We start from the raw sequence: 13,662 nt of genomic DNA, 5'->3' as shown, positions 1-13,662 counted from the left end.
AACTCCCTTAGTATTAACCAGGCGTGTTGGCGTAGTTTATAAGATTGGATCTCTGGAGTGGAACTTGAATTCAGTCTTTTTCTGCAAAGATAGAAGTCACAGCTATGGGAGCTATTGGCAGATTAGCACAGCTTCCATGCTGTCGGAGTTGTTGAGCTGAAGAAGGTCGGACAAGTACTGAGATAAATAACTCATGCAATTCAAGAAATGCAGATACTTGAGGAAGTCTGGATTCTTTAATAAAAGTGCAATAAGATCAAATAAACCTGGAAACTGGTAATCTATAGATCCATGTCCATTAGATTTTATATTCTTATATGGTACATTTTTTTCTTTTAGAAAAGAGAGGCATTCAAGTATGTGCTCCCTTTCATATTGTTCCCACATGTCCCATTTTTCTTATTTGGCTATAAGCTATTTTCTCCTTTTGCCCAACAGCTCTGTTGGGTTCACCTTACACCCATTTACAAGAAGGATCATTTATAGAAGTCCATCTAGCACCCATGTACTTTGCATTATCGACTTGGTACTATTTAGTGTCACTCCTCAAAGAAGGAGCAGAAATATGAAGAATATTACCCTTAAGATTAGGAAACTCCTCACCTTTAGGAATGCAGGAAAAGCCATCATCACTTAGATTGTAGGTATTCACGCATGAACATTCCCGCCTATTTTTCGAGGGAACTTCTTTACAGATATGTTCACAATAACCATAATTGTCAGAGCAGTTTGTTGCCTTCAGTGCTGAAATCATTAAATATTGAAATTAAACTTTATCCATGGATGACTCTGGATTGATTAGACCAAGTAACAGTGCTGAACAAACAAACTGAAAAATTATCTATGCAAAGGAAACACCTATACCACACAACACACATGCATTATTCGGAAAAGTTTATTAAGGGCTATGGCACACCCTTTGAACTGGTCGGTTAAAGACAAATTCTCGATTTTCTCCTTTAAGTACACAATTATATAATTTTTTATGTGAGATACAAGAACTTGCATTAGTGAATCAGATGAATCTGTCAGTCTTCCATTAATGGCGGTTCCTTTAGGTCGAAGTCAAAGTCTGTTCCGAGCCTTTGTGGCCCATCAGGCTGCTGCTTATGCTGGTTTCTGTGGCGTGAAGCAACTGAGCGTACGAGACTCCCCCCGGAGTCTATTGCGAGGTTAACCCCCAGCATTTGCCGGTACCCATTTTCAGCTGGGTGGACTGGAGCAGTGTGTGGTCAAAGACACAACATGCTGCCTTGGCCGAGACTCGAACCCACAACCTTCAGATCGTGAGCCGTAACCACTTGGCCACACACCACACAGCTCCTTTAGGGTGTTACCACAATGATAGGACAGGTAACTACTTGTAAGTGAAGATCATAAGCAGCCTGGATATGTAGAGAAGCTGAAATCTGATTGATTTTTAAACAATTAAGTATTGGCTTTCTCATTTCCTCTAGTGGGTATGCCAGCTGGAACAGGAGTGCAGCCTCATACAGAAGTCCCATATACTACGTTCAGTAGCAGCCAATCCATAAAACACCAATTCCCATTTGCAAGCAGGAACCACTGGGTGAGGGGAAAGTAGGGTGAAATAATTGGGGTGAATTACAGTACTGTGCAAAAGTCTTAGGCACATATATATAGCTAGGCTGCCTAAGACTTTTGCAAAGCACTGTAGTAATTTTATGTATTGCACTGTATTGTTGCCAAACACAAAAAAACAGATGTCATGACATATGTAAGTGATGATAAACCTGATTCTGATATGGGTCTGTGTTGTGGACTGAGAGTGAGAAGGGGGCAGGGAGAGGGGAATCACGGTTGGAAAGAGGGGAAGGGAGAAGGAAGCACCGGAGGGGCATTCTGTAATGATCAATAAACAAATTGTTTGGAATCAAATGACCTTGCCTGGTGTCTCAGGACTGGGAGTGTCTGCACCCGTGGCGCTCCACCCTTGTCATTGCCAGAATCTTCTGCTCCCACCAGATTTACAAACTCAATCTCCGTTCCACGTTGACAAATATGGTACCGTGCAAATCTCTCAGCCACCCTAGCTATATAAATGTGCCTAAGATTTTTGCACAGTACTGTATATTTTTGACCGGATCACTAAAAATGTTGTTGTATTTATTGAGCAAGAGCCTCAGCAGGGTACGTACTGATGTGATCGTGTTTCATATATAGTTAAATAGCCCTACTTCAGAAATTGAGATGGAGTCACTATGAATGGTGTACCACTTGGAAGATCTGTTGTGCTCCTTCAGCAGTTTTTATTGTTTTACACCAAACAGAAGCCCTGCTAAGTCACAAATTTGAACTGAAGGGCACCGCTGGTGTTTCTAGGCTATGACATTTAGCTGTTCTAGATGGAAAATTGGGGGTTTAGGGTCACTAGTGAACAACACAGCAGAATTATGCTTGGGGTTTGGACTTCAAACATTACAAATAAGTCAGTGCAGACTTTCTCTAGGCCTTGATGACTGACAATCATTAATGTCAAAGAAGAGAAAATCTGCAGATGCTGTTAATCCCAGCAACACTCGCAAAATGCTGGAGGAACTCAGCAGGCCAGGCAGCATTTAGGAAAAGAGTACAGTTGATGTTTCTGGCCGAAACCCTTCGGCAGGACTGGAGAGAAAAAAGCTGAGGAGTAGATTTAAAAGGTGGGGGAGGGGAGAGAGAGAAACACCAGGTGATAGATGAAACCTGGAGGGAGAGGGATCAAGTAAAGAGCTGGGCAGTTGATTGGTGAAAGAGACAGAAGGCCATGGGGAGGAGCACCAGAGGGATGTGATGGGCAGGCAAGGAGATAAGGTGAGAGAGGGAAAAAGGGGTGGGAAATGGTGAAGCGGGGGGGGGGGGGGTACATTACCAGAAGTTTGAGAAATCGATGTTCATGCCATCAGGTTGGAGGCTACCCAAACGGAATATAAGGCGTTGTTCCTCCAACCTAAGTGTGGCCTCATCACAACAGTGGAGAAGGCCAAGGATGGACATATCGGAATGGGAATGGGAAGTGGAATTAACATGGGAGTTCCTGCTTTTTCTGAAGGACAGTGAGTAGGTGCTCGGCAAATGGCCTTCTGATCTTTCACCAATCAGCTTCCCAGAACCTTACTTCATCCTTCCTGTTCTAGGTTTCACCTATCGCCTGGTGTTTCTCTCTCCCCTTCCCCACCTTTTAAATCTACTTCTCAGCTTTTTTCTCCAGTCCTGCCGAAGAGTTTTCACCCGAAGCATTGTCTGTACTCTTTTCCTAGATGCTGCCTGGCCTGCTGAGTTCCTCCAGCATTTTCTGTGTGTTGAACACTTTAGTGTATTTACATCAGTTTCACGATATGCTTTTAATGGGTGACAATGGGTTAACTTGATGTTCCAGACAGTAGAGTTAAAAATTAAAATAAAAGAGAAACCCATCCCAGAATGCCTGTTTTCAGTTTATACAAAATGGGTTTTGGCACTTGTGACAACTGTGCTGAGGAAACTCCAACATTAACTCATTTAGTTTTGTCAATAAGTCTTTGACCTGAAATATTTACTTTGTTTCTTTCCCTGCATATTTTGCCCTGACTCACTCAGTGCTCTGAAAATTTTCTGATTTTATTTCATATTACCAGTATCTACAGTTTTGGATTTGTATATTTAAGTTACTTTAATGAGACTGTGAACCACAAATGTAACTACAATTTTTTTCTCTGGTAAAATTGCCCTCCTTTTACTGTAACAACAGGAATTCTGCAGATGCTGGAAATTCAAGCAACTCACATCAAAGTTGCTGGTGAACGCAGCAGGCCAGGCAGCATCTCTAGGAAGAGGTACAGTCGACGTTTCAGGCCGAGACTCTTCGTCAGGACTAACGGACGAAGTCCTGACGAAGGGTCTCGGCCTGAAACATCGACTGTACCTCTTCCAAGAGATGCTGCCTGGCCTGCTGCGTTCACCAGCAACTTTGATGTGTGTTGCTCCTTTTACTGTATTTTGTTTTTCCTCTGTCATTTAAAAAGGCACTCTTTGCAGAGAAAATTGGACATTAGATTATTTGCAAAGAGTCATATGTCTCTCCCCTCATAACTTATCTGTTAACAGAGTATTGTCATTAAATATTCCATAAATGGAAAACCTGTGGGTAGATTTCCCAGAGTTCAGATAATCAGGCAATTGAAATGAAGTCAAAAAGGCTGAGTCCATCAGCTGGTGCCTTTACACCATTGCTCTTGGGCCCAGAGGAGCAGGGTGTTCCCTCATCGACCCAAAAACCAAATCTGCTTTCTTCCTTCAATTTGATTACAACATTCCTGACATTGCCTACAGTCTGCACCCTCTGCTACTTCCTCTCTAGATAAAGTCATTGGGAACATTTTTGTAGATCAATACATGGTGAATTAGGAGAATTCTGATGGCAGATTCAGACTGTAACTGCATTTATATTGTTTGGTGCTCTCATTAGACACAGAATTGTAAGCCTCTAATTTTATTAAACACAAACACAATAAACAACAACACATGGAAGTGTTGAACAAGGACATCATTTCAAATGAAAAAGATTCAACGTTACCATATTGACACTGTGGTCCATCTCGATCTTGAGGACAGTGGCAATAGTAGCCCCCAATCAGATCCTGGCAAGTTCCATTGTTGGTACATGGATTAGTTTCACACTGATCACCGTCTATGATGGATATATTTAATGAATCACAGAGACTCTTGAAAAATGTAAACTTCCACTCTCATTGACTTCATCAACTACTCTTAGTAAGCCCTTTCTCAAATGTGATACATGAATTCAGATATGGATTGATATACACATCCCTTAAATATGATAAATTCAGAGACAACATTGATGAAGGTCAGTATGTAATTGCAATCGGATATGTTTATGTTTTAATAACATAAATCTGCAAACATTATTAATCTATGTGGTAAATGAGGAACGGAAGGCTTTAAACATTGTTATTTCAATACTGAGGAACAATATGTCATTAACCTTTGATTGTTTCAATATTTTTTGTTCTGATCTCCAAAGGAAACCATATTAAAATATTAGGATAAAAAGCACTAGGTAGTCACGTAATGATCTTAAAATTTAAACAAGTTTTAATTGGAAAGGATATTGTCAAGGAGTATTCTGCAACAACTTAAATGTTAACCTTAATGCTCAAATAAAATTTTCAACCCAGGTTGATAAATTTACAGGCTAAGTTTGCTGTAGTACTGAAGGAGTTCTGCATCCAGAAGTCTTGTTTCTCAGATGAGTTATCAAACCAAGACTCTTTCTGCCCTCTCAATTAAGCAGAAATAAAATTATGGGGAAGAGCTGTGTAAGAGGTGAGTGTCAGGAAAGGCTCAATATTATATTGTTTGAGAGCACAATGAATTTATTACGTCTGGGAGTAGGTTGAGCCACATATATCAAAAATGATCCTTTGTCATGTAAACATGATGAAATATTGGGTATACATATAGTTTATGGTATAAGACTCAAATATTGGTGAAGGCACTATGGATAAATCTCCTGGTCTTCAAAATAGACAAGGAGGATCTTTTGTATCACCAGAGATGACAGGGCAACTGAAAGCCCCATCTGTCAGCCAGAAGTCAGCATATTGGACAGAAGACCACTTCCTTTGTTTTAAATTGTAATGTCAGTCTTGATTTCATGTGAGGCTTGAGCCTAGGACTTCTGTTGTGAATGCTAGAATAAAACTATGAGTGACAGCTTGGTAATTAAGATACTTTTCAGGTGGAAAAGGTAGCCCCAGACTTCCTGGTTGTGGAAGCTTGGAATTGAACGAAATGTCTAATGGAAACAGTAAGGATGGCTGAATTATCGAGGTCTACAACAGTCTACAATCTCTGCAGATGAATGACCAGTCAGTCCTGTGGGAGTTTGTGTGGTAAGAGTCGTACCTTTTCCACACAATTCCACAAAATTTTAAGGAAGGTGTCATGTTGGTGGGACCAATCTATTTTAAGTTTATTACATCTGCCAGACTGTATAATTTTAGCTTGTTAAACTCCAAGATCACCCATACTAGAAAAACACTATGCTCTCTGTAGCCCCATTGAATTAAAAGAATTTCGTCAGGGGCAAATGGAAATTCTAAATGACTGACTGGTTCAGGTTTTCAAACATGCTAATGCTTTCTGTTGGTTCAAGCTCCTTCTATTCTTTAAAAAAAAGTCTGTAAAATGATTCCCTCAATTCCTTGAACTGATGACTTTGTCCTAGTCTGACCATCATGTCCTTTAATCCCAGGGCACTGTTAAGGACAAGATCACTGATACTCACTGCAGAGACTTCAGACTGGTTCGCAAGCCCTTACAAACTCAGACCAATCAGAATGTTAGACAGTTTCACTCTTTTTCATTGCAAGAGAAGTTGGATTAAAATGAATGGCTGTTGAGGGAGAAAACTTTTTCCCTTCAGCAATAGTCCATGAATTGGAAACATAAAATATATTTAATACCACTCTTTGGCTTCCGTAAGTTACTTTGGAACTTCCTCTCAGGACATATGATCTGATTTTCCCTTCCACTTCTTTCAAAAGAATGATTACTTTCGTGAGCAAATTTTTTGCCATGAAGTTAAGCTGACCAATAATTTAGAAGAGAATACCAAAAGTTGTTTTTTTCAGATATATAAGAGTATAGGAGAGGTAAGAGTGGATGTTGAACTGCTGAAAATTGTGCTGGAGAGATAGCAATGGGGGACAAAGACAGGGCAGATGAACTTAATAAGCATTTTACATTACTTCACTGTGGAAGACACCAACAGTATACCAGAAATTCAAGAATGTCTGGGGGCAGAAGTGAGTGTAGTTGCTGTTACTAATGAGAAGGTGCTTGGGAAGCGGAAAGGTCTGCAGGTAGATAAGTCACATGGACCAGATTGACTACATGCCAGGGTTCTGAAAGAGGTAGCTGGAGATATTGTGGAGGCATTAACAGCAATCTTTCAAGAATCACTGGATTTTGGAATGGTTCTGGAGGATTGGAAAATTGTAAAGGTCACTCCACTCTTCAAGAAGGGAGGGAGGTGGAAGAAAGGAAAATATAGCAAGTTAGCCTGACTTCAGTAGATAGGAAGATGTTGGAGACCATTACTAAGGATGAGGTTTGGTGGCACATGATAAAATAGGCCAAAGTCTTCAGGGAAAACCTTGCCTGACAAATCTGTTGGAATTCCTAGAGAAAATAACAGGCAGGATAGACAGAAGAATTGGTGGAAATTGTATACCTGGATTTCCAAAAGGCCTTTGACAAGGTGCCATACATAAGGCTGATAACAAGATAAGAAACTATGGTATTACAGGAAAGATACCAGTATGGATAGAAGATCGGCTGACTGGCAGGAAGCAAAGAGTGGGAATAAAAGGGACCTTTTCTATTTGGCTGCTGGTAACTAGTACTGTTCTACAAGGGTCCACGTTGGGTTTGCTACTTTTCATATACATATCAATGAATTGGATGATGGAGTTGATGGCATTGTGGCCCAAGTTTGCGGCAATACAAAGATGGTAGAGGGGCAGGTAGTGCTGAGGAAGCAGGGAGTTGCAGAAAAGATTAGACAGATTAGGAGAATGGGCAAAGAAGAGACAGAGGGAATATAGCATTTGGAAGTATATGGTCATTTACCACATCACCCTCCTTCTTGATGTGACTTCTCATCTTTCTCCCCCTAGTCCTGCTGAAGGGTCTCGACCTGAACTGTTGACTGTACTCTTTTCCATAGTTGCTGCCTGGCCTGCTGAGTTCCTCCAGCATTTTCTTTGTGTTACATGGTCAGGTACTTTGTTAGAATGAATAAGAGCCTAGACTATTTTCTCAATGGGCAAAAAATTCAAATATTAGAGCGCAAATGCATTTGGGAGTCCTCGTGCAAAATTCCTTAAAAGTTAACTTGCAGGCTGAGCCGGTGTTAAGGAAGCCAAGTGCAATGTTAGCATCTATTTCAAGAGGACTAGAACATAAAAGCAAGGATGTTATGCTGAGGCTTTTTAAGGCATTGGTCAGACTGTACATGGAATATTGTGAGCAATTTTGGGCCCCTTATCTAAGAAAAGATGTGGCACTGGAGAGGGTCCAGAGGAGGGCAACAAGAATGATTCCAGGAATGAAAGGAGCCTTTGAAGGCTCTGTGTCTGTATTTTTAGTTGTTATTTTTCATTACTTATTTTAACTTAACAATTTAATAGATAGATATATACTTAATGTAACTCATTTGTTTCTCTACATTTACTTTTCATGTATTTCATTGTACTGTTACCATAAAGTTAATAAATTTCACAACATATGCCAGTGATATTAAATCTGATTCTGACTCTGAACTAGCTGGAGTTTAGAAGAATGAGGTGTGTGGGGGTGTGATCTCAAAGAAACCCATTAAATATTGAAAGGCCTATACAGAGTGGATGTAGAGAAGATATTTCCTATCATAACTGAGTCTAGGACCTGAGGACACAGCCTCAGAATAGAGGGACATTCACTTGGAACAGAGATGAAGAAAAATCTCTTTAGCCACTGGGTGGTGGATTTATAGAATTCATTGCCACATACGGCTATGGACATCAAGTAATTGGGTATGTTTAATACAGAGTTTGATAGGTTCTTGATAAGGGTGTCAAAGATTGTGGGGAGAGCGCAGGAGAATGGGGTTGAGGGAGTTAATGAATCACCATGATGGAATGGTGGAGCAGACCTGTTGGGCTGAATGGCCCAATTCTGCTCCTTTGTCTTATGGTCTAAAACAAATGAAAGGGTCAAGAACTATTGTCTCAGACTTTACACTGAGAAACAGCAGGCAGAAGATGTACATCAGGAAACCAGGGTTAGGGTGTTCCAAAAACCAACAGATCATCTAAAGAAGATAGACTAAAGATAGAATGGATTTCCACATTTTTTGATGACTTGCAGAAGTGCAATGTAGTGAAAGGATTAAGAACAAAGAAGATGAAGTACTCGAGCCTGAGAAGAAACGGAGAAGTTTTTTTTAGCACAAAAGGGGAAAAGGGGCTAAAGAGTGGCAGTTTTAGCTATATTGAAGGAATAGTAAGTGCATTAAGATCAAGGATACACAGTGAAATTAATAATTTGACTGGATGAGAATATAAGGTGCCATGATTCAAGAAGCTTTTTAGCAACAGGAGGTTAGACTTTTAGACTAGTGTTACCGTAAGTTCATTGCTACCTATTCATTCTGAGTAAGCTAATACTGTTAATAAAATGACATGATTTGAAATTATAGGCTTGTGTTTGCTTCATTTTGGGTCAATTGTAACCCAAAAGATATTTTTCGTAGGTTACTTGGCAAAAGCAGTATCAGTAAATCTCAAGAATAGATGTAACATCTCTAATTGATGAGTTGCTAATATTATTAGATACTGTGGGATTATCGGTGGATATACCCTCTTGACATCCTCATGGATACAAGGTCTTGATGCAGCAGCTGAAGATTGTTGGGCCCAGGACACTGTCCCCAGAACTCCTGCAGTGATGACTTGGGGCTGAGTTGACTGACTTTTAATCATAACAATTTACAGCAGTGACAGATATGAATCCAGCCAGTCCAGAGAAGAACCCTGGTAAAAGTTTTGTTCCAACAGGACTCATTAATTAATTTTTTGTGTTGCAGGAGAGAAATTTCAAAAGAAGCAAGCAGGGGCAGTGGAGATATTCCGCATGCCAGACTTCAGTTCACTAAGGGACATTGGATTTTGCATAGCGGGAGAGATTTCAAAAGAAGCAAGCGGGGTCAGTGAAGAAATTCTGTATGCCACACATTACAAGGAGATGGATTTTGCATAGTGAGAGATTTCAAAAGAAGAAACTGGGGGCACTCGGGACATTCTACGTTGCACACATCGACAGGAGACATTGGATTTGAGTGGTGGGAGAGGGATTTCAAAAGAATCGTGCGGGGACAGTTGGAGCATTCTGCGCACCACACATTGAAAGGAGAAATCAGATTTTGCGTAGTTAGGCACTTGGAAAGGGCCAATAAGAATAAGTTAGCTTTAAGCAGAGCGGCATTATAGGTGTGGCTATTGTGTGACGGGACCAATGTTAGAGTGGGAAGTTGAGGCTTGGCTCATGGAGGCTACAGAGAGGAGAGGCTGTAGGCAGATTTTTTTCAATCATTATCTCTTTCTTTCCTCTTGCACAGTTGTGGAAGCTGTGGTAAGGTAACAATTAACGACAACACCCAGGCAAGAATGACTGCAGTGGTGTGTAGGCAAACCCAGACAAAGGAGACCTTTGGAGTGAAATCACTGGAGACACCTCTGCTTAATTCAGACAAGATAGATGGGGGTGATGGCGGCAGTGCATACTCAAACCACTGAGGCCCCTGTAGTGACACTTCTCCAGAAAGATCTTCCTAAAACATAGCATCCTTTTACACAATGGGGGGGAGGGGCGTGGAGACAGACGAGAGTGGAATAGAAGAAGGATGTGAAATACACCCAACGGCTGAGGAGGGACAATTGCTTTACTAACTTCAAAGTGCCAGCTTGTTGTTCCTATTAACTTTTACCATCTCTATTGTGAATGATGATTAATCCTGCAAATAAGGAATTCAAACATATATAATTTACCAAATGGTCGATATGCATAACTGATAAGTCAATTCTGTATAAAAATAGCAGACTTCTGTTCAGACTTCAGAACAGTGTGGATGCACATGTAAAACAAAAACATGTTTGAGTCGTAAGAGTGTGTGTGTGTTCTGGGCTCAGTTATTGCAGCTATTTTATTTTAGTATCGACTATGACAACACTTGGCCAAGTGGTTAAGGTCTGAAGGTCACTAGTTCGAGCCTTGGCTGACGCAACGTGTTGTGTCCTTGAGCAAGGCACTTAACCACACACAGCTCTGCGATGACACCGGTGCAAAGCTGTATGGGTCCTAATGCCCTTCCCTTGAACAACATCGGTGGCGTGGAGAGGGGAGACTTGCAGCAATCGCCTCTGATCTGGCCTGACATTTATGTGCCGGGCGGCACCTAATTAATTAGCTTGTTTATTTTGGCTTTTTTCTTAAAGATGTGCAGGGTGCGTTCCGACTACCGCTGCATTCTTCGCGGCAACCTATCAGTCCGCGGGCTGGAGGTTGGGGACCACTGTCTTAGAGTATTTTGAGGGAGTTACCAAGTAAGTTGATGAAAGCAAGGCAGTGGATGTTGTCTACATGGACTTTAGAAAGGCACTTGACAAGGTCCCACATGAGAGGTTGGTCAAGAAAATTCAGTTATTTGGCATTCAGGATGAGGTAGTGAATAGGATTGAACATTGGCCTTGTGGGAGAAGCCAGAGAGTGGTAGTAGATGGTTGTCTCTCTGACTGGAGGCCTGTGACTATTGGATTGCCGCAGGGTTCGTGCTGGGTCCATTGCTGTTTGTCATCCATATCAATGATCTGAATGATAATTTAGTTAACTGGATCAGCAAATTTGAAGATGATACCAAGATTAGGGGGTATAGTGGACAGTGAAGAAGGCTATCATAATTTGCAGAGGGATCTAGACCAGCTGAAAAAATAGGCTGAAAAATGGCAGATGGAAATTAATGCAGACAAGTAGGAGGTGTTGCACTTTGGGAGGACTTGTGCAGTGAGTGGTAGAGCACTGAGGATTGTGGTAAAACAGAGTGATCTGGGATACAGATCGATAGTTCTTTGAAAGTGGTTGTCACAGGTAGATAGAGTCATAAAGAAAGCTTTTAGCATATTGGCCTTCATAAATCAAAGAAGTATTGAATACAGGATTTGGAATGTTATGTTAAAGTTCTGTAAGACATTGGTGAGGCCTAATTTGAGCCTAGTGCCCATTTTTGGTCACCTAACTACAGAAAGGTAGGGCAGAAAGAATGTACAAGCGGGCGTTTGGGCTCATTCTGACGGCCCAATCAGCAGCAGGTGCAGGCCACAGTGATGAGGTTTCTTGCAGGTCGATGACACTTGTTTAAAAGTACAAAAGGGACAAGCGGGGTGGCCATTGTTGGGAGTAGGCCAATGGTGAGAGTAGGAGTGTCAGGCTTTGGCTCAAAGGAGGCTTCAGCTCGAAAGAGGTATTGGCTCTGGGTAAATTTCTATTAAGTTTCCCCTTTTTTCTCTTACTGTACCTAGTGCAATAAATTACTATTGTGTGTTCTTCCTGCCAGATGCGGGAGTCCTGGGAGACCCAGAGTTTCCCAGGGACTACATCTGCGTGAAATGCATCCAGCTGCAGCTTCTTGAAGACTTTGTTAGTCAGACAGTCAGGAAGGGCAGGCAGATGATAGGACAAAATTACAGCCAGCAGGGTGAGTATCAGTGTATTAGAGATTCAAAATCAAAAAGGGTAGCAAATACAGTACTCAAAGTGTTATATCTCAATGCACAGAGTATAAAAAATAAGGTGGATGATGTTGTGGGATGAAGGTTGGGAGCTGAATGTCCAATGTTACACATTGTGTCAAAGGAATAGGAAGGTAGTCAGAGGGGGTGGCATGGCTCTGCTGGTGAAGAATGGCATCAAATCATTAGAAATATGTGACATAGGATTGGAAGATGTGGAATAGTTGTGGGTTGAATTAAAAACTGCAAGGATAAAAGGACCCTGATGGCAGTTATATACAGGCCTCCCAAAAGTAGCTGGGATGTGGACCACAGATTACAACAGGAAATAGAAAAGGCGTGTCAAAAGGGTGATGTTATGATAGTCATGGGAGATTTCAACATGCAGGTCAATTTGGAAAATCAAGCTGGTAATGGATCTCAGGAGAGTGAGTTTGTTGAATGCCTGTGAGATGGCTTTTTAGAGCAGTTTGTCGTTGAGTCTACTAGGGGATCAGCTATACTGGATTGGGTGTTATGGAATGAACCGGGGGTGATTAGGGAGCTTAAGGTAAAAGAACCATTAGGAGGCAGTGATCACAATATGATTGAATTCAACTTGAAATAAAATAGGGGAAAAGTGGCAGCATTTTAGTGGAGAAAAGGAAATTATAGTGATATGAGAGAGGAGTTGGCCAAAGTAAAATTGGAAGGAGATGCTGGCAGGCATACAACAAAGCAAATATTAGCATGAAGGTAGAGGATTGGGAAGCTTTTAAAAACCTACAGAAAGCAAATAAAAGAATCATTAGGAGGGAAAAGATGAAATATGAAAGCAAACTAGCAAACAATATCAAAGTGGATAGTAAAAGCTTTTTCAAATATGTAAAAAATAAAAGAGATGAGAGTGGATATAGGACCACTGGAAAATTAGGCTGGAGAAATAATAACAGGGGACAAAGAGATGGCAGATGAATTAAATGGGTATTTTGCAAGTTTTCACTGTGGTAGACACTAGCAGTGAGCCAGGTGTTGGAAGGAGAGAGGGAAGAGAAGTAGTGCAGTTACTATTACAAGGGAGGTGGTGCTCAAAAAGCTGTAAGACCTAAGGGTACATCAGTCACCCAGACCAGATGAACTGCACCCTAGGGTTCTGAAAGAGGTAGCGGTAGAGATTGTGGAGGCATTAGTGATGATCTTTCAAAATCATTGGACACTGGCATAGTGCCAAAGGACTGGAAAATTGCAAATATCACTCCACTCTTTAAGAAAGGAGGAAGACAGCAGAAAGGAAATTATAGACCAGTTAGCCTGACTTCAGTGGTTTGGAAGATGTTGGAGTCAATTGTTACGG

The 13,662-nt window shown here is 41.1% G+C and overlaps 1 protein-coding gene across 1 annotated transcript in view; it reads right to left on the bottom strand.

Annotated features, from left to right (window-relative positions):
- Positions 1-13,662, bottom strand: part of LOC140197038 (uncharacterized) — a 99,357-nt gene that overhangs the window by 65,471 nt on the left and 20,224 nt on the right. Inside the window, exons 6-7 of the mRNA XM_072256969.1 lie at positions 4,556-4,669; positions 604-744 (exon numbers count right to left, since the gene is read on the bottom strand). Coding sequence (XP_072113070.1) covers positions 604-744; positions 4,556-4,669 — 255 coding nt within the window. The remainder of the gene's footprint in view (positions 1-603; positions 745-4,555; positions 4,670-13,662) is intronic.

This window comes from Mobula birostris, chromosome 4 (assembly GCF_030028105.1).
Source record: "Mobula birostris isolate sMobBir1 chromosome 4, sMobBir1.hap1, whole genome shotgun sequence".
Lineage (NCBI taxonomy): Eukaryota > Metazoa > Chordata > Chondrichthyes > Myliobatiformes > Myliobatidae > Mobula > Mobula birostris.
The sequence above is the reverse complement of the archived record's forward strand: the minus strand, read 5'-3'. Positions and strand labels throughout refer to the sequence as shown.